The sequence below is a fragment of the Paramormyrops kingsleyae genome, chromosome 15 (genome assembly GCF_048594095.1).
Source record: "Paramormyrops kingsleyae isolate MSU_618 chromosome 15, PKINGS_0.4, whole genome shotgun sequence".
In the NCBI taxonomy this organism is placed as follows: Eukaryota; Metazoa; Chordata; class Actinopteri; order Osteoglossiformes; family Mormyridae; genus Paramormyrops; species Paramormyrops kingsleyae.
In genome coordinates, this window is record NC_132811.1 from 10,539,498 (window position 1) to 10,561,015 (window position 21,518).

General features: G+C 40.7%; 1 protein-coding gene and 1 long non-coding RNA gene across 6 annotated transcripts; one reads left to right on the forward strand and one right to left on the reverse strand.

Moving 5' to 3' along the window:
* The first annotated feature begins 548 nt into the window (after positions 1-548).
* Positions 549-9,748, forward strand: LOC111849504 (uncharacterized). Of its 5 annotated transcripts, XR_011982832.1 has the most exons (7): positions 549-3,971; positions 4,233-4,325; positions 4,983-5,141; positions 5,899-6,038; positions 6,246-6,326; positions 7,596-7,718; positions 7,807-9,748. It is a non-coding gene; the product is annotated as an uncharacterized lncRNA (long non-coding RNA). The 5 variants fall into 5 exon arrangements; XR_002839553.2 differs by lacking the exon at positions 4,983-5,141; XR_011982831.1 differs by lacking the exon at positions 549-3,971 and having other exon boundaries at positions 4,185-4,325.
* Positions 9,749-9,886: 138 nt separating this feature from the next.
* On the reverse strand, positions 9,887-21,184 carry zc2hc1a (zinc finger, C2HC-type containing 1A). The gene is made up of 10 exons (XM_072700082.1): positions 21,069-21,184; positions 20,104-20,177; positions 19,369-19,485; positions 19,162-19,197; positions 17,389-17,530; positions 16,492-16,643; positions 16,265-16,370; positions 13,752-13,857; positions 13,158-13,268; positions 9,887-11,015 (listed from the first exon to the last, which is right to left on the reverse strand). The coding sequence occupies exons 1-10, from the start codon at positions 21,082-21,084 to the stop codon at positions 10,877-10,879; spliced, it is 999 nt and encodes a 332-aa protein (XP_072556183.1). The 5' UTR covers positions 21,085-21,184; the 3' UTR covers positions 9,887-10,876.
* Positions 21,185-21,518: the final 334 nt, after the last annotated feature.

Sequence of the window (21,518 nt, forward strand, 5' to 3'; positions counted from 1 at the left end):
AGTTGACTAGCATTTATCTGCTATATAGATTTCATAGGCCAAGAATTCAGTCTTTTGAGGTAGAATGTTTTCAACAGAAAATTTAGTCAGTTCTATTCCCATCTGACAAATAGGAATTTCCACAGTAAAACTTCTGCAGGATCGATGGCTGCAGTCATCGTTTTACTGGGTCTAAAATGAATAGATCTATTATCAAAACAGGTCTAAAATAGGTAGATGATCATAATTTAAGTTAAATGTTTTCTTCTAAATTGCATAATTTTTTCTCCAGTTTTTAATGTTATAATTAACACGACACACTACCTAAGACATCAAGGAACATCTGCTGCTGTTGTTTGCTTATTGTGATAAAGAATTTATTTTATTAAGATATTCAACAATTTTTCCATATAACCTAGATTTGATGTGAACATTTTTACATGTACTTTGGAAAAAATCTACCAAAGTACAGCTCTGGAAAAAAATTAAGTAATTCTATATTGTTTAAAAATCTGCACTTTATATTTCTGGTTTAATCCTGGTTTTGCTGGGAGAAGGCTACATTGCGACAATACACAGGAACATGGTGAAGCAGTTGACACTGGGAACGACCAGAACCCAGCCAGGTAGAGGGCGGAGGCGAATTTCTAATGCCACAGAAAACCTGTAACTTATTCAACAATGCTTCACAAATCAGGATATGGCATCAAGTGACCTTAAAAAAAGGAATGGGAAAAATTAAGTGCAGGTGTGAAGTGCACTGCTTGGACAGTTAGGACTGCTAGAACTCCTTGAAGCCCTTAAAGACCCATAAAGCAAGGAAGAAGTCCTTCATTAATGAATATCTTGAAAGAGCCAGGCTGGAGTTTGCAAAAAACAAATATATTTTACACAAATGCATTCCCATAAACTGAGAAATAAGTGAAATTTAAAAAAAATGTTGCCGTGGTCTCTAAACATATTCCAGCTGTACATTCCACTCATTCTGAAATAACCTAAATCTCCATCCTAATACCTGCAGAATATTTTAGAGGTGATTTACACCACAGATACACTACTGCCAAGTAGTGATTCTAGCTAATTTTGATTCGAGAAAAATGATTTGAAAAATGTTGATATCTCACTGATCTTCCAGGGATCTGCACTCCCTCCCACCCCCTCCAATCCTCATCAGCAGGTTCACTTGTTGTCGCAGACGCCAAACTCTGGGCACTACAGCCTTTTCCCACACCGAACCCAAACCCCTCCCCCTCGTATCCAACAACTAGACACTACAACACAGTTTCAAACCTTTTAGGCTGGTTACCTGAAAGCACGTGACTGACTGCTCTGTCAAGCAGGATTTTATTGGTGTCACTTAGTTGATGTTGTTTGTTTTCTTTGTCAGGTGACCTTCATTTGTCCTAAAATGTGCCTTTAAATAGGTATTGAATCATTATTAATAACTAAAGTATGCTGTTGCACAATATTCTTTTATATATGACACATATGAAAAAGAATCAAGATTAATGTATTTTAGTTTAGTTAGTTTAGTTTTAGTTAGTAAGAATGACGCACTTGAAAAGATTATATTATAATTGCCCCAAACGACACTAAAACGTGTTTTCACTGCTGGCACTAATAATGCTGAGCATTCAATCGACAACTAATTTTTTCCTTCTAATAGCATATCAATGAATCATATTTTTTTCTAACCTAAAGACAAGAACAATCTTGCTCAGTGAGTCATTCAGGTATTTGTTAACTGAACCTCAAGCCAAACTAAACCCTCATACAAACCAAGGTAACTATGACACTTTTTTCCAGATCACACACTTTTCTTACCCTGGCATGATTAACGACCTACTGAAATCAGATATTTGGGGAAAAGTTTGGCGGTTCTGAGTTAGTATTTAGTTGCCAAATCTGATACTGTACACAAGGGGAAAAAAACTTATGATGAATTTTAATTTCTCGAGCCTGTTGTAACCATTTATTATGGTTTCGTTCTTCTTTTGTGTTAATAATTTCATTTTTACCTTCTTTTAATTTAGGCATCGCTTCAATATATTGCTAGTTATTCTTAATTAATTCTTATTAATTGCTATCTATTAATTACTCTGAAACGAAAGTAGAGCAAGAATTTTGGAAATGTGTTATTTTTAATGCTAAAAGCATAGCATTCCATATACTGTAGAGAGAATTTTAAAAATATGGTAAAAGAATCTATGCAAGGTTAGAGGAAAATGTCACAGAATGGAATGTCGCAAGTTCTGATTAAAGGGGCCCACATTCAGATAACAAACATCTGGGAAAAGCATACAGCTATGCTGATAGACTCCAAACTCCACCTCTGAAGGGAATGATTTCACTTTAGCACTAGGAAACTCATAACCTCACAGATTAAACTAAGCCGGAAGCCACCGTATGAAGTTTCCGTATGAACTCACTTGCGCTACTCCGTACATTATACGCATAAACTGCACATTCTTGTTATTGTTTGCAAATATACAAACAAATAAATAAGATACTACTGCTTCACTGAGATTTTGGGAAGAAAACTTCCCGTCCATGCAGCAGGATGCTTATCTTCACATGTTTCCACGCGCCACGAGCTCCGCCTGGTTCCTCAGACACCAGGGGTTCGAGGTTTTCGCTGCAACGCGACGCAGCGACTTGAAGCAACGACTTGACGTAGCTCTAAATCATCATGCGATAAAAATGAATAGATTTCAGCGCACGTCATAATATAACTGTAGGTCTATAGAAGTGACATAAATATGTAAATGGAGATGATAATTGCACAAGGAGTCACTGTCCTACAACGTTTACATAATGCAATCTTTTATTTCAGGTCGTATTTAATTATGTGTGAAACCTTGAATACCTATTAAGTGTTGTAGACTAACTGTACAAATATATTTGGTCATATACAAATCTTCATGTGTTAATGTGCTTTTTTTGCCTAGGCCTACTTAAATGAATCAATGAATCGATAAAGCCTCTAAAGACGAATAGTTAGCCTATAATTATTATGCTATTAATTATAACTTATGTAGGGTTCTACACACGTAACATAGGCCTATATTATTTTAATTTACAAACATTATTACATTGGTATAGCCTACTTACAAAAAATTGGTACACTTAGGTAGATTCACATATTGGCCGAACAAGTCAATATGTTTTAAATGTTTTAAAACTCAAAACACCCAGGTTTTTAATTTGTAAATTAATTTTTTAAAATCTATTTCAGTTCTAACTTGGAACTGAAATAGTCCACGATCGATTTCGGTAATAAGTATATCTCCTGTTTACATACATTCAAACTATATTACATGATACGGTTAAATTTATTTTAACACCGGTGTTCAGTAAAGACTTGTTGCTTAACGTTAATTAGATATTTTAACATTTCACAAGACCCGAGCTAAGAAAAATTAGGAAATCATTGCGACACTTAGAATTACCCGCATTGACCCCCTTATACATTCGTGATATGATTACATGGAACATCATGTTTAATGGACGGCAAATGGGAAGCTTTAAAGATATTGAGATGAATGACTTCTGCTGCATGAATCCATCGCTGGGGAGCCACACTTAAACGCTTACGTTGATATCACAGTTTTTGTAAAACGCATATGTTTCGTAAGTTTGATTTAAAAGATTCCCCAGTCGAAGGACGTTGTTCTCAGCAAGCTACGGGAACATGTTGCAGATGTGATCCCGGGACGAGAAAGTGAAACCGACTGCGCTCAGTGACGGAAGTCAAAGAAGCCGCTGGGGCAGCGACTCCTGGGCACAAACTGCGAAAACCTGGATTTTTTAAAAATATCTCACAACTGTCCAATAAATAAATAAATAAATAAAAAACCAAGAAAAGACGGTTTTGTGACAAATAAATCCTTACAACAATTCACACATTAATGGACATCGCTCTAGCCAGTGGGCGTGGGAATGGGAGTTTCTGGTTCAGTCAATTAGGAAACATGACTTGAAAATGACAAATGGTAAGTATGCTGAATAAATGGGTTACAGCGAGGAAGTTAAAAATAGTGACGCACCTTTACCGACGCACCCCGTGAAGATATTTATTGAAAGCGATTTTTAAAAATGTGAATCGAGAAATTAAAACATGGATAATGTTGTTATAGACCTACCGTGGTGGGGTTTGCGCTTCCATTGATCGCGGGATTTAAACCGGTCTAGCGCAGGTTGGCGTGCGGAGTCTATAATGGCACTGCAGAAATGGCTATTTATATACATCACAGGGGGATTCCCGGATTTTCCTATTGGATTTCCTTGCAGTCATAAGGAAACTTAAGAGAATTTACAAGAAATGCGGCCTCATTTGGAAACCCAAGGTACACATACGCAATGAGCGAGACGGCGGTATGGAAGGATACTGTTGATTGTAGTAGTGCTGGTGGCGAAGTAGGAGATGGTGATGGTAACTGATTAATTTTTACATAAATTACAACGTAATGTTGTCAAAACTGTCATTTTAATGTTACCCAGCACTGTGAATATAACAGGCCTTGGGATAAAACAGAATAGAGAAAGTTTGCCTGCTACAAATGAATAATGAATTTAGTAAAAGAAATAAAATTAAAATTATATAAAATCAGGAAGAGGCGTATATGCTATCGTGATTCTGTGCACACAGTGTCTCTTGGATGATGACAGTACTAGATGTTTTATATTATTACCACACATTTGCAGTCCTATCACAGCTGAATGAGCAATTCAAGCCCCCGGTCAATTTTAGCAGCTTCTTAGTTGTTTCCTTCTTCGTTCTTTCGAGAGGTTTTCTGACGTGCTTTAATAGTGCAAAATTGTATAGTGCAAAATCAAGCATATGGGGGCGCTATATTGAACTGAAGTTATATTAAACACGTGTCTAACTTACTCAGTGTAGAGCTTTAAAATGTTTTTATCATGGTGCCCGTTTTTGCAGTGAATACGGCGTTGTTTTTTTATATATATATATAACTAGAAAATTTCATTTTTCTTACATTCAGGAGACTGGGGTGTGTTGGTGCAGTGGTTAGCACTGGTGCCTCACACCTTTTGTGACCAAGGTTTGAGTCTCTGCTGTGGCTCCATGTGTGTGGAGTTTGCATGTTCTCCCCATATCACCCAAAAACAGCAGGAGGTGAATTGAAGTTACCAAATTGCCTGTAAGTGTGCCCTGCAGTGGGTTGGGACCCCATTCTGGGTTGTTCCCCATCCTGTGTTCATAGCCTCTGGGACAGTCTCCAAATGACCCGAAGTAGGCACACAAAAGAGATAGATTAAGGGGGCTTCTGTTTCAATACTTTAATGAGATATGAGTTAATAATTCTGTCTTGTTTTCCTATATGAGGTGATTCAGTTTAGCTTTGAGGCTGATATTTTTATAGTTAATTGTACTGTCATTCTTAGCTGTTAATTCAGCTGCTAAATCAGTGGCCACTTGGTCAATAGGTAACAGAATGGGCATCGATTTTGCATTTCTTCATTGGCCACTAATACTCCAGGATCAGTAATGAAAAATATACATGTATGCACAAATCACAGCACAGAAAACCAAATGAGATTCTGAAAAGCATGTGGGCAAGAAAAATGAACTGGGACTGGACTGTAATAAAATCATCTCCTGAGAACATTGAAAGCTACAGTAATCCTCTAAAGTCTGGCAATGTCCTGAATGACTAAAGCATGCTTTCTTAAGGATAAAATGCCAGCCCATTCAAAGTTGTTGCTCTGGAATAGCTAGCTTGTCTCACTCACTCCAAATAACAATCACAGCATTATTGCTGAATTGTCAGTTGTATTTGTAAGACCTAATATACTGTTCTTTGGTAAAAATTCTACCAACAGCAGTCCATTTGTACTTTACTGTAATTATGTGTATTATGGAAAAGGTTAATAATGATGTATCATTTCTCATTTAAGCTTTCCAACAGATTTTTTTGGGGACTTATTTGTTGACTCTTATTCTGCGGCCTCTTGTTTATTCCTGTGAAAATACAACGTCAATGAAGTACGTTAAAGAGGATTATAACAATATTATTTATCCTGTTCTTCAAAAAGTCGTAAGTATGATGGATGTCCATATATTCATTTTACATAATTTGAGATGAAATTTACAATTTAAGCAGAAAAATCATGTATAGAGATTAATTAGTTGTCTGTACTGTATCGTGCCATAAAATGTTAGCTAACAGTTCAATTAATAATTTCATTAAACAACTACGGTTTGGCACATGACAACTGAATTATACTTATTATATTGTTCTTAGGAAAATACAATTGCAAATGATTTACAGAACGTGACCTGCAAGACAAAACAAACAACTGTACATGAGTGTGAAGAAAACAATGTAAGTAAACATTTGTGCACATCCTATGTTTAAAACAAAAGATACAAAAAGACCTTTCATCGTCTTCAGATATGCATTGCATTTTTCATAAATCCTGGCATGCTTACTTTTCAATTAATTTGAAACTTAAATGGTTTTGTATTATCTTGATATGTATATTAAAGTAAGTAAAGTAATTTACTACTGTATAAAATATGATTTTAATGTACAGTAGGAAATTACTTGTATACATATGAGGAAAGAAGGGAGCGGAAGATCGACAGGCGGATCAGTACAGCATCAGCAATTATGCGGAAAGTGTAGCGTTCTATTGTGGTAAACAGAGAGCTGAGCTGGAAGGCAAAGCTTTCGACTTACTGGTTGATCTACGTTCCTACCCTCACCTATGGTCACGAGCTTTGGGTAGTGACCAAAAGAATGAGATTGCGGTTACAAACACCAGAAATGAGTTTCCTCCTCAGGGTGGCTGGGTCTAACCTTAGAGAGGGTGAGGGAGTTAGACATTTACAAGGGGCCCAAAGGAGAGCCGCTGCTCCTCTGCATCGAAAGGAGCCAGTTGAGGTGGTTCAGGCATCTGCCTAGGATGCCTCCTGGACGACTCCCTGGGGAGGTGTTTTGGGTCAGTTCATCCAGGAGGAGGCCCAAAGGAGGACCCAGGACACGCTGGAGAGATTATCTCTCTCGGCTGGCCTGGGAACGCCTTGGTATGCCCCCGAAGGAGCTGGCTGGTGAGAGGGAGGTCTGGGCATCCCAGCTTAGACTGCTGCACCCATGACCAGACCCCAGATAAGCGGCAGAAAATGAATGAATGAATGAAACAGGATTATGAAATTTCACTAGTAGAGATTGTGGATAGATTTTTTAAAGTGACAAACATCACAATTCTAAAAGCGTAGGTTAAAAAAAATGTGTTTTTGTGCATTTTTGTTTGTCTGCTGCTTCCTATCTTTCACGTGAATTGGAGTAGCTAAGCAGCACAGCGTCAAAGACACACTTGTGGCTTTAAATTTGACTCTGCCTATGCAAGGCCTGCATTTACCCCCACCTGCATTCCAGATACTCATTGTTTATGTGAATCAATGACTCTGAATTGTCTGCATTGACTGAATAAGCACATGCATGAGTACCCATGATGTCCCAGAGCAAACCTTGCCTAAGGCTGAAAGCTTCCTGGGACGGGCTCCAAAACAGATGGATGTGCTATTCATGTGTGAATTAAACTTATTTCCCGACAAACGTCGACATTCATGTGTGTTTTGCCCCTTTTAGGAAAGAAGATCTATTCATAAAATGATTTCTGCCATCCAACTAAATCTAAATAATAGGAAAGTAACCTGTTATCTAAAGAAACTTATTAGTCTTATAAACAATTCCCTTGGATGTGACGTAAAGGTAAGAACTTTTCATTAAGAATCAAATTGAGAAAAAAACAGAGATGCTGCAGATCATAGCTAATCACCCACCGGCTGTTCCTTCTAAGGATGAAAACGGAACACATTCTGAATGTGCCCACCTCCCAGGACAGCGTTTGCCAAAGAAAAGAACCTCCAAACTTTGCAGACTCTGCCGAGCACAACGTGTCATTAACGCGACGCGCTCATGCTACGCCAAGCTGATGGAGAAGAATGGCTGAGCGCTGAGCTGGGGCGTGTGGATTCAAGGGCAAACCACTCTCTTTGGCTGATGGGGTTCCTGCTGCCTAGGAGCTTTCAGAGAAGAGCAAAGGAAACGGGCTCAAGTGACAGGACTCTGCAAAACCCCTGCGTGCTACAACTACTGGATTCAGCATTTTTGTGTGTCTAATCATATTATCCTAACCACAGACATCAAACATGACATGCGCTCTGCTACCCTATGCGGCTAACTTACCGAAACACGACAATAGAGATTTCGACCTTCTAACAGCATGGAGAGAGGTAACGGGTGCAGGTCATGGGCAGTGGTGACTTGCGTCAGAGGTGGCCTTTGGACTGTTGTAGGTATGACATCTTGTGGTTGTAGCCTGTAATGCGATCCGGGCATATCCAGTTATGCCACGCTTCAGCTGGCGTAAGGCTTCATCGGTTTTTAGGCATCGAAGGGAATGAGGTCTTCAGAGGAACAGCTCTTTCAAGTTTCCTTCCGCATATAAAAAAGGAAAAAACCTTGTTGCTTATTACCTGCAACCAGGTGTTTATTTCGTTTCGTTTTTAAATACCTGCCTGTAAATGGACCTAACAATTCTCCCAACTACAGTAATGTGTATCACAATATTTTATCATGTTTGAAACTACATAGTCAATTGTACCCAATTGTAGAATCACTACCAAGTATACATTACTTTGATATAAATGTATATATAAAGTATATGTTGAATTCATATAACGGTCTTATCTCACAGTCAAGGTGACTGCATGTGACAGTACGTTCTTGTTTAGTCAGTGAATTAACAGCTGTTTCTATGAAGGACATTTTGCATGATCTGCATAAACATTAGAGGGTTAAGTGATGGCACTCGGCACGACTCTAGATGTTTATCTTTAGTACTTCTAGCTCTCTGAGCAGCTTATAATGGCGCCTTTAGCTAAGCACCTTACAAACACAGTATTGTATCCTAACCCTAAACTGACAGGGGGATGGTGCTCTTACTTTCCTGATTTCCCCAACGTCTGCTTCAGTAACTATGTAACTCGGGTACATAGATCAGGTTGGCTGAGCAATAGGACAGGGGGACAAGCAGGGGCAACTATGGATCGTTGGACTGGTAATGAGGTTAGTGGTGGTGATTAACCGCCAAGGGAGAGGCAGTTCAGGTCACTTTTGAGTTTGTACTATAATAAGCTAATACTTTAGTCAAGATGATGAATTAGGATCTGCAGAGACATATTACAAGTCTAAAGCGGATTCTAAGGAAGGAAAATTATAGTAATTCCTAGCAAAACAACAGAATCCAACTAAATCCATTCCAACAAGGTGAGGCCTGGCAAGTGACTTCTGTCTAATTTACCAGAAAGGAATAAATGACTAATTCATACTTTTATTGTAGACAGGAACATTCTGCTGATTATATCATAAACAAACCATGTGTTCAAATTATCCTTTGAGGGTATTACAGTAAATCGTGATGTTTTCATTGCTCCACTCCCTTGAAAACACTGTCAAAAACTGTGGCATGTCTAACTGGTATGAGAAATTAGTAACTGCCTTAGCCTACTTCAAATCATACATTATTTCCTGTTTTTTCCATGTTTCATGTGCAGGCAAACAGGACCAGCTTAACAATCATCTGTAATTCTTTCATCTTTTTTATCTCTTTGATAGCAAAATCTCTAAATCTGTCATTCATAACAGTTAATGGCTGCTGTGTGAGGACAAAATAATGTACTGGAGGTATCAGCTGAAATGTGCAAAACTGTAGCCAATAAAGTTCTTACTGTGCTGAAGACTTTTTAATTTACGCATCTGAAAAGCAAATGTTTTGGAGATGAACACCAAGGAAATGATGCCAAGAGCAGAAGCTTCTTAATTTAGATGAGGTTTCAATTTTTGGGGTATGCTTAGGAAAAAAAACATCTTAGGGATTGGACGACATACAGTTTTAATTTACAGTGAACAACTTCTTTTAGAGTGTCATATTGTAAAGCGGTATTACACCCTTTAAACACATGAACATACTAAGAACACCCTAAAATGCAGTCTATTCTGAAAAGATGAGTTACATAAATACACATTTAATACTTGACGTGAAACTTAGAGATTTATTAAGGTTACAAACCCAAAACATCTCATTCCTACTCAGTGAACATCTACTGTATCAGTTAATATCCATAGATTGAGTGACAAATCACATTTTTAGTGAATCCAAATCAGAGCAGAAGACCCATTATATATATAATAAAACCATTATGGGTTTCCGACGTGCTGCAATTTGCAGAATTTTGTTAAAGTGAGACCAAGAAATTTCAAAAACCATTATTTACACATACTTATGAAAAAAACAGCATTTCGTACAAAGTGCACACGTTTAAATAAAATTGAGCACAGAAATATTGGTAGGTCCCTACATTAAAAAAACAATAACTTAAAAACCAACTCTCAAAATGGGTGAAATAGCTTGGTTTGTAGAACTTATTAAAAAAAAATACTCATTCAAACAAAAGAAAAACAACAATTCCCATGAACATGTGGACAGTGGGCTCTTTTTGGGGAGAAATATCAACACTGTTAAACAGTGAAACCATGATAACATTGCGGTAAAATCCTGCCGTGTCACGGTTAAATGCAACAGGGCTATTTCGAGCTAACGGAAACACTTCCTTCCACTAATTCCAAGCCATTTCCACATCAATAGAATTGCGTAACAAATAAAGGTAGCTTAGAAGAATATACATCCTTAAACAATGGTATACTTAGGGGCTGTTCTCTTCCGAGTAACAAAGTCTAAATATATTGCACTTGAAAAACACATCGGTGAGAAATGAAATGGACCTAAGTGTATGTCATTCTCGCATGTAATGGGTGGTCGTGTTTTGTTAGTGTATAACAGCTGTGGTCGTCTTGGGCCTCGCTACCTACATGCACATCCTCCTGACCCCACACTCACAGCAGAACCTGGCGCTCTCCACCGGGTACCTGGTCCCACACTCATGGCAGAACTTTGTCAGCTGGCCGACGGGGTGGTCCACCTCCACGCTGCTCTTTTGGTCATCCCTGCCAAGGGAAATAATGAGAAGAAAAAAATTTAAAAGGCTCTCATGGGGTTACACTAATATGCTGCTATTGTAGTAACAACCGTGCCACTCCAAAAATTCTATCCACTTTCTATGATTGACTTGGCATGAATGACAAACATAATATTATATAAAATATAACACACACACACAGATTTTGGTGGCAGTTTGTTTTGATTCCAGATATCTGATGACCATAATATCTGACTTGGCTACATGAAGATGACTAAATGGTGTAGTTGCAACATTCAGCTGGATAAATAAATAAGAAAAAGCTACTGTAACTCATGTCACTATTTCTGGCTCCTTTCATTGAATATGTAGCAACTTTCATGTGTATGAAAGAGCCATTGACACCTGGCCACGTCCCCCACCCCCTTTTATGGCGCTGAAGGGGACGTATCTGGATCGCGTTTCACCGTTGCGTTGTTCACCAAATTACCATGCGAATGCGATTTGAATACGCGCTAATGCGGCTATTTAGAATGTGAATAGCGATCTTCGGGTGAGAGCGGTACTACACGCCCCCGATGCAGGTAAAACAAAGTAAGGCGACATGGTTTACTTTTTTGCCAATTTAACCTCATTTTAAAAACTTTAATACTTCCGACAATGGACGTTTTGAAAAGAAGACAGATTACGGATTTAGCCAGCGTTTTTTTTTCCCATGATTCTACAGGAAGATTTCAGCGAGATATAAACGGAAGTAGACAAGAACGATACATGGCATCGCCGACGATGCCCTCGTCTCCAGAGGGTTAACACATCATATCTTTGTAAGGACAATGCCTTGGGACCATCCTGGCAAAGATTGCGATCAAACCAAACTTACAAATAAGGAGGGGTCCCTCAGAGTACAAACCATGCCTCAAAACGCCAAAAGCTTTCCTGTGTACCAATGGACATTGTAGAGGCTGTTGGAGCACGGCGTCTCCACCGGGTCCGTGGATGAGAAGAGATTCACAGCTGACACGGGGAGAAGTTGCAAATCACCGGTTTATTGTCTTGACTGATTATAATCAGGGAGCGGCCGTCTGACATACATTCAGCATGTACAGGAGGAGGCTCTGCCATATGTATCAGCTGTATCCCTTTTAAAGCCCTTTGGGCATCCCCCCCCCCCCCTTCTCGGTACCTTCCGTGTACGTGACAACCACATGTGTGATTCCAGCCGGCTCGTACTGTAGTTGGCCTTCTGGAAGGCTAAAAGATAAGTAGGGGCCGCTGATATTCTCTGTCGCCCTCCCTATCTGTTCCGATTAGGTAACCTTGCCTTGCCGGCGCGCCAGTCAGTTCTCGTTTTGATTAGTTACAGCATTATAGAATCATTCCCTTTATTTTATTAATTATTCCCTCAAGGCCTAACCTCGACACGTAGCTATGGACATTGTAGAGGCCTAGCCTCGACACGTAGCTATCCGCATTTTAGTGGCCTAACCTCGACACGTAGCTATCCGCATTGTAGAGGCCTAACCTCGACACATAGCTATCCACATTGTAGAGGCCTAACCTCGACACATAGCTATCTGCATTGTAGAGGTCTAGCCTCGACACGTAGCTATGGACATTGTAGAGGCCTAGCCTCGACACGTAGCTATGGATATTGTAGAGGCCTAACCTCGACACGTAGCTATCCGCATTGTAAAGGCCTAGCCTCGACACATAGCTATGGACATTGTAGAGGCCTAGCCTCGACACGTAGCTATGGACATTGTAGAGGCCTAGCCTCGACACGTAGCTATGGACATTGTAGAGGCCTAACCTCGACACATAGCTATCCGCATTGTAAAGGTCTAGCCTCGACACGTAGCTATCCGCATTGTAGAGGCCTAGCCTCGACACGTAGCTATGGACATTGTAGAGGCCTAACCTCGACACATAGCTATCCGCATTGTAAAGGTCTAGCCTCGACACATAGCTATCCGCATTGTAGAGGCCTTACCTCGACACGTACCTATCCGCATTGTAGAGGCCTTACCTCGACACGTAGCTATCCGCATTGTAGAGGCCTTACCTCGACACGTAGCTATCCGCATTGTAGAGGCCTTACCTCGACACGTAGCTATCCGCATTGTAGAGGCCTTACCTCGACACGTAGCTATCCGCATTGTAGAGGCCTTACCTCGACACGTAGCTATCCGCATTGTAGACCTTCCGCCTGTTGGGTCCTGCAGCTGAACATGTGTTTTTCAAGGATCCTGGAGATGTTGGCGTCCTGGATTTCATATTAAACCTATCCAGAGATCAAAGATGAAACAATTCTTGGGTGGGAGGCATCTTGTAATGCTCATGAGCTTCCCTCACTGGGCATCCCTTTGCTTTTGGACTATGACAAACATTTGCTTTGGCCCTAATGTCAAAGACAAGATGATAGAAGTTTCTTCAACAAAACAGACCATCAATCAAAATTTCATTAACAACACTACTGACTTAAATTGGAAAAAAACAAGCTACCATAATTATTGTTGCCTTGATTTGCATGAGCAAGAGAAGGTTAAAAATAATATCACAAACTCTGACCAACTTTTTTCAAGACACCATCATGAAAAAAATTTAAACACCTTCTCCAGTAATTAGAACAAAAGCAGTGTAGAACCATAACTTAAATTTACAAAGCTGAAATACAAACATCAAACAACTTCAGAGCCATGCCAGAAGCCTGCACTCAACATCAGAGACCCGCACAGACTGTTGACCCTGGCGCTGATCATCTTACCCAGACGGAGGGCTGGTGAGGCCTGAGGTGTTGGTCCGATTGGAGGAGTACCCAGAAGTGGCACTTTTCACAGAGGCGGCAGAGGGAGACTTGCTGACAGGAACCCCTGTTCAGAACAAAGCAACTTTCAAACCATGTCCCTCAGCACTTTAGAACAAGTTGAACCAAGTGCTAGGTTCATATTTGAGGGTGCATTCCTAAGCATATCCAACAGAAACACCAAACTGCCAATAGTAAATAACATTCTCTGCAGATAGGATTTCAGCAACCAATTGGAAGAATGTCACAAAAATATTTAAGCTAATCAGGTCTGTAACCTGGGGGAGTGTCCAGCAATCTTATCGATAGGTTCCTTGCTGTACATTGCCAACTGAAGGGGGGAGGAAGACCCCTCTGTAGATTTTGCTGACTGGGGGACCTGGACGATATTTCTTTTTTTTGGGGGGGGGGGGGCGACTAGGTGCCTGAACCAGGTTTAGGAAACTCTCACACTGCATCATTAACTGACTCTGAAATAATACAGACATCAAATTGTTAACACAGAATAGGGAAAACCTGTTCTTCAACACAAAGTCAATACAAATCTTGAGGTATCTTGGAAACACGGTCATACGCACATTTACGGGAAGCTCTACAGGGTCTGGTTACTGGCTGCCCACAGTAAACCTCAGACAAAATATACTGTGGATCAGGGCACTGCTCCATTAGGATACCATTCCCACTAGAGGAAACCGCATCATGAAAGGTACAGTAATGAGCTATATATACTGCATTAGTGATGGAGAAAAGCCCAGCCACACCAGGAGAGCCGGACTGCCAGAACGTTCCACCACAGGAAAGGGACACGCGAGCGAGTCACTGCACAGGCAGGCGCACACACACACACACACACACACACACACACACACACACACACACACACACACACACACACACACACACACACACACGGACCTTGCCAGACTGCACCACGCCCATCAACATTTGCCTGTGCTGCCAGACCCAGGAACTGCTGAGGCAGGTGCCGCAGGTTACATCACCGTCAAGACGGTTCTTCACCAAATGTTTGTAATCACCGCAGCAAGAGTAATACTCCCCAGATCCAGTCAAGCCCCCTGCCAACAACCACCCTAGATCTGAAGCAAGTCTGGTCCATGTGGGGTCAGCTCAGAGAATTACCCATATTGTGCAAAAGGCTTAAAAAGTCAAAGAAAGATATGTGTAAATAATCTTCATGTTGGCATATAACTTACATGTGTGTCAGCTTAGCCATTTTAGACCCCCAGTATTTGCAGCAACTGTCCAATATATCAAAGTATTTTTTTGACTGGACAGCTACCCCACCTTGTTTGGCTAATCAGTACCTCATTGAGTTATTTAACTAATTATATATATTAAGTGAGCTGGCTGGAACGGCCGAGGTGCCCTTGAGGAGGGGTTTGGGAACCAAAACAATTAATTTAGCTATACAACAAGATATCCGTAACTATATGAAGAACAGAAGAAGTTCTGTTTTTTTATTGTGCTACTGTGAATTTGCATATATTCTAATGCTAAATTGTGTTTTTTTTTCTAAGCATATATACACTTACTACCCAGAAAAATAGCCTCAAACATTTTTTTTGACTGCGGAAGCCTTTTGCACAGTACTGTACCCATGTTCTCAGTTGTCATTTACTGATTCAACCTCAGAAGACATTTAAGTTATGTAACCAAAAAAGCCACAAATCTGAGCAGATCTTATTTGCAAAATAACAGATTTATATAGATGTACATAGTATAACAGATCATATAACATGTACCCTTCAAATTCATTTATGCAACATACATAAGTACAGGTGCATGCATGCATAATTATATGTGGGGAATTGAAAAGTAAACAGTGTAATTGTTCATGTGATTATGTTCTGGAAAGATAATTAAGAACAGTGCTGTGAATACCACATTCAAAGCAATTAGGCCACTATGACAGCTTTTACAAGTGAATTTCATCGCCTAGAGCATATATCCAGACCATATTCTATCAGGACTGCTGCTTGATTTTAAAAATTAAATTGATTGTTTTTCCAAAACTGTTTTTAAGACTTCAACAAAGAAAAATTGCATTTTTGTGTGGGAGAGTGCGAGTATATCAGGCAGAATATGAAGCCCTGTATAGCAGCCACTCAAGGCCAAGAGAGAATGAGTCACACTATCGCGTGGTTCAAAGGAAATCTAGGAAGCAAAATGTTCCAAATGGGGAACCATCAGACCATTCCAGGAGTATAAACTTCACAAACATCAGTGGCACAAGTCGAGATGTTCTAAAGAGCAAACCGTCCCACATTAGCTCAGAACTGCCTGATCTAGAATTTTTGGAAGACTTTTTAAGGATCTATGGGCAGCTTATCTATTCAGTTAATTGTTCAATTGAGTAACTGGCTGATTACTGAACTCTTGATGTTTTTATTCATTTTTACAATATAGCCCCCGGGGGTAACAGAGCTAGTCAGTGGGGTTCAGGCCAGGCTCACCTGCAGACGGCCCGGATGCGGAGCGCTGGGGCAGGCGGGAGGAGCCAGAAGCCGGGATGCCCGATGTTGCGGGGGAGTTCGCCTTCTTTACTGGGGGGGGCTTGTACTGTTGGACATAAGAGCGAGAAATAAGGGCATCCCTAAGGCAGCATCAGTCAGAACCGAAATTAGGCACGTCCTTAGGGGCTCTGCCCAGCCTCACCCCAAGGCGCCAGAGCGACACAGACCTGAGACCGGGCCGGAGGCTTCGCCTTAGTGTCCGCAGCCACCACCTTGCCTTTGTTGGGCATCCGCGCCGCCTGCTCCTTGCAGAACTTGATGTGCCTGTCAGCCGCGTTCTCACTGAACCGCCTCTGGCAGTACGGGCACTGGATGTAGTCTGGAACGTCGCGAGCGTGGGAAGAAGAACACATCCGGCGTCACAACCAGCTTTCCATGGTGGCATGTTACGTAGGCAGTGACATGTGCTGGCTTCAGGTACCGTTAGGCCGGCTGCACTGTGTGTGTGTGTGTGTGGGGGGGGGGGGGGGGGGGGAACATTTCAACTGATTTACAACCTAGTGAGGTTCACTCTCTAAGGGGAGGGGTCGGCTGTGCACTACACGTCTCATGGCATTATCCTTGGAAACTTCTCAGGGCCAGAAATAAATTTTGGGGTGGGGTCCGGCAAGTTCTGTGCTGGGCTCAAACTCATTGTTTTACTACCTAACTACGTGCCTGGTCGAGAACAAACTAATTTCAGGGGAGTGGTGTCTGGAACTTGTACAAAATTCTGGATTCATTCCTCAGCATACAACCGGTCCTGTTTAATCAGAAATCAGGATGTTTAAACAAGATAAGACTGGAACCCCGATCAACAGAGGAACCAGCAGAAGATAAACAAAAGTAAAATTTGAGAAGTGACCCTTACATTAAATATTTTATTTTTACATAAAAGTATATAAACAATATATAAATAAAGCTTTGGATGGTTGTGGTGTGAATACAGCTGCATTTCTGCTGTCCCTCCCCCAAGACTTGCTGATTATTCCAACATTCCTACATCCTGACCACCAAACGACCACCTCAATGAAATAACATAGCGGTGGCACCGGCAGGGAGACAGGCTCGGCGTCTCGGCTCACCGGGGTCGTAGGACGGGGGTGGGGGCGGCGGTAGAGGGCCACCCTCCTTCATGACTTGGGTCAAGCCTTTGGCCGCACGAATGGTGGAGATGAACTCCTCATGCTTCCGGCGCCAGTTCGACTGCTTCTTGGGTGGCTCTGCCTAAAAGGTGGTAGACGGACAGAGTAAAGTGAACGAAATAATGGAGGCACGTTTCGGGGAGCTGGCTGACCAAGGGCATACCGCGGGCCCTGAACGAGGAACACCAACCGTCAAATTAAATATTAAAATGAAGGCAATTAGCTTATGGATTATAATGGACAAAACTGTGGAAAACAAAAAAATGGTTATTTCCCAGGGGGTGATGTTATTGACAAAACTGCACTTCAAAACCCAATCAGCTGCTTCTAATCTATGGGGCATCGAATTACATGATTTTTAGTGTTGTGAGATCAATGTGGAGAGTCCATTCTAGCATCCCCTTATTTGTCCATTCATCCTCAAGCAGCTTATCTTACAGAGGGTCACAGCTGGGAGGCTGGTTCTTATCCCATGCAGGGATAAATAAAGTTATTGTATTTACCACTCTGACAGTTCCAGTATTTCAAGCAACACCAAGATCACAAAAGCAGAAACTGCTAAAGTCCAGTCAATATAACTGGCATTTTATCCATCAGAGCCTGATCAGCTGTTTTGGGGGGAAAACACATGCTTCTAGGTCATTGACAGAGGCTGTTACATACAGGAAATAACTCTCTCTGACACTCACAGCTCTGGAAAACATCACATAATACACTGCCTCAAATAATACCTCATAACCACAAACTTCCAGCAAATGATCGCTATATCTGTCTGGGACATGGAGAGATGTATGAACCAACAAAAGAACACGGCAGTGGAGGATAGAGAAAACTCACCAGCATTAACTTTAAGCTAATGCCGCAAAATTCCGGCACAAAATATTAGACAATCTTATCCTTGTTTAATAGCTGAAAACAAAATAGTAACAGGCAAATCAGAGCTACTTACTTAGACAGACAGTAATTTCTAAACCAGATGCTTTTGAATTTCGTAAAAGTTAGGATATTTGGAAGTCCATGACTCAGTTGGACACAAAAGGGCAAAACTATCAAAAAACTATCATAACCAGAGCTATAATTAGTTGTATTTGTAAATTAACCTAAAAATTGACTGTGTCGAACAGAAAAAAAACTCTGTAAAGTTATGTGTAACTTATGTCTGAATGATAAGTTCAGGAAGTTATCACTGATACAAACGTTCGACTGTGGTTTATAAACACTTCAAAAATGTTTTAGCACACGAGATACATCCGTCCCAATGATGCTTAGCTTATTTCTCATGGATAACATGTTTATATTCTATGGTTTAGGAGAATGATAACACACTACCGTTAGTTTCTTTCAATCGCCTCTAGGTTTAATTTTAGTCCCATTTGATGAGTATCATACGAACTTCTAGAAGAGGTTAATATCTTTCATTTTTAAGATTGTGGCACTTATTTGATATCGTTGGAACATGACTGGCAAAAATTGATAAAATATTAACAAACAAATGGAATTAAGACATCTGAATAATTCTTAGATTGAATAAAGCAAAGCTTATAAAAAGATAGTACATTTTAAAAGTGATCAAGGATTTCCTACATGCAATATTTTTCTAAAGAACAGCCATTTCTAAAGAAAGAAGACAAAAATTCACTGAATTTAAAAGTAAGGACACAGATAAATTTTATACCTTAAGACCAAAACAAACAAGGTGTTGTTTCAACTTACTTTATCAGTCTTAGAAGTGCTGGATGTAATGTGTAACTGAAATACAATCAGAAATGGTTTAACGTTTTTCTTTTTAATCATTATTGTAACATTAGGGAGAAAGGGTTTAGAAGATTTAGCCCCCGTGAAGATACTTCATTCATACATCCCATGTAATGGGCTCATCTAAAAAGAACACACCATTCAGAGAGAGAACCTCAATCTGACCTTTGGTTTGAGAGGTTTCACAGTGGAAATGTCTGTTCCCTCTGCTCTCTGTCTGCTGGAGTCAAACACCTTCCTCTTTTTAACGGAGGATTTTTGGCAGATGGGTGTGTGCTTTTTCTACAGAAAGGAAAAAAGAAAAAAAAACTGAAATGTAAACAGCAATTACACAACGCAAAGTAAGCCTTGACCTATTTTCTCTGTGTACAGAGATAGTTTAGAAAATACTGAGTCGGCTGCATGTTTTTATAAATAAGCTGCTCCTGCCTCACTGTGTGAGCACTGGAAGTCGACAGGATCGTTACCTTGATAAACTCAGAAAAGCAGATAAGCTTAAATCTTTAGCATAAACATGCACATTTACGCAGCACTAACATTCAACCAATAAATGACATCAACAATATGCAAACCATGCTTTCATCCATCTAATCTCTGTTTATTACGGTTAAGGTATGGAACACTGTATCCCTGCACTTCCTTGTGCACCGTGCAAGACACCAAGCCACATCCACCGCCAGCGAAACCACTCACACATTCAGAGCAAAAGGAGTCGCCAGTTCACCTTAATCTGTGGCTGGACTGTGGAAGGAAATCAGAGGTAACAACGCAACCACAGAAAGAGCCAGCAAACAGTGCCTGACCGCAGCAACTGTAAGAGCTCAAAGCACAATCATATTTAACACACGTGCTTCAATTCATCCAATACACAAGATAAACAGGAAGCACATTTTTACTTACAAGAACTTTTGCAAAAAACCTCCTTCCACATATTTTGCAAGGAATGAGATCCTCATTGGGAGGAGTTTCAGTACCTGTAAATATTAAAGGATAAAATGGCAACGCATTGAATGCTCAGTCAGCTTAATAAGAAAAGGAGGGAGAGTGATTACAGATTTAACATGTTCAGACCAAGATACCCGAGAAGTACCTCTAGGGATGAATCATTAAATAATGCTCAATTATGCAAGAAATAAGAACAGCAACTGCCAAAAAGAAAACACGAAGGAAGTTCAACACTGCTTGTTAAGTAGAGGGGACGGTCTCATGGAGGTCTGCAGTGTTGATGAACATGGGGTTTAGATTGCTTCCCTGTTACGACCTTAAGTCAACCTACAGAATCTAAAATCTAAAGTAATTAAGACTCTGGCTAGAGCTAAAAGCAGCACACCCTAAGTAAGGTAATTACATGCCAGGGCAGACAGACACAGGAGCTGCCGGCCGTCTACCTGAAAGAAGAGCAGCCACCGCCCTCCAGCAATCATCAAACCACTGAAATGCTTTAGGATTCACTTCTGCCTATGAACGTTCTTCACATTCAGACAGTCCATACATAAGACCATGTATTAATACGAATTAAATGCGAATTAATGTTAAATGTGTCTTTAAATATGTAGGGGTTGAAAAGGGTGCATCCCATCGCCACCTGTCCCAGTTCCGTAAATTTAAACTGTAATCATTTGCACGATAAACCAAATATGTAGACTAATAATATAAATACTGAGAATATAAACACAACAACGGGGCGGGGGACTACAGCACGTAGGGGGTGGGGAGATTAATCTTCGGCCATCTAGCGGCTTAATAAAAGAAAGACGGTGCAAAGCCAAGCCCGAAAACCTAGTCGGCGCCAGCAACAACGCCGTTACGTCTTCAGCACTGTTACAGTCGGAAATATAAATGAATAAATGTTGCGGGTTCCTCACCATCGAAGTCCTCCATGTTTTTTTTCTGTTTTACAGACGCCGCTACTGTAGCAACTAGCGGGGCTTGTCCCGCACGAAGCCGCACCTTGATGTATCCGTGAATCTGATTGGCTGTTTTCCCCTCGCCGGAGAGCCTATCGCTGCACACTATACTCTTTAAATGGCAGGTGGGGCGTGGGCGTAGGTCTGTCTGTGACATGCGGTCGGCTCACCTCGCGGAGCGTGCACTGCAGCGTAAGGTGCATGAGATCCACATGTTGGCATGTCATTTTGTGGTGTGGCACTAAATAACTAGAAAGATGTATATGGTATGAGAATAACAATAACCTTAGTAAATTCGCTCTATATCCTGAAAATTGAAACTCACATCCCGCATAAAATAGACATCTGCATTATGATGCCCCCCAAGTTTCAATCTGGAAGCTTTATCTAGACGCGATACTAGCAGCC

What these genes read in the sequence shown, in the direction of transcription:
- zc2hc1a (XM_072700082.1), bottom strand. An exon ending in CGCATCCGGGCCGTCTGCAG is followed by an intron (nt 13,858 to 16,264) that starts GTGAGCCTGGCC and finishes TGTTCTGAACAG; the next exon opens with GGGTTCCTGTCAGCAAGTCT. An exon ending in GCGGATAGCTACGTGTCGAG is followed by an intron (nt 11,016 to 13,157) that starts GTAAGGCCTCTA and finishes TTCCCTTGGCAG; the next exon opens with GGATGACCAAAAGAGCAGCG.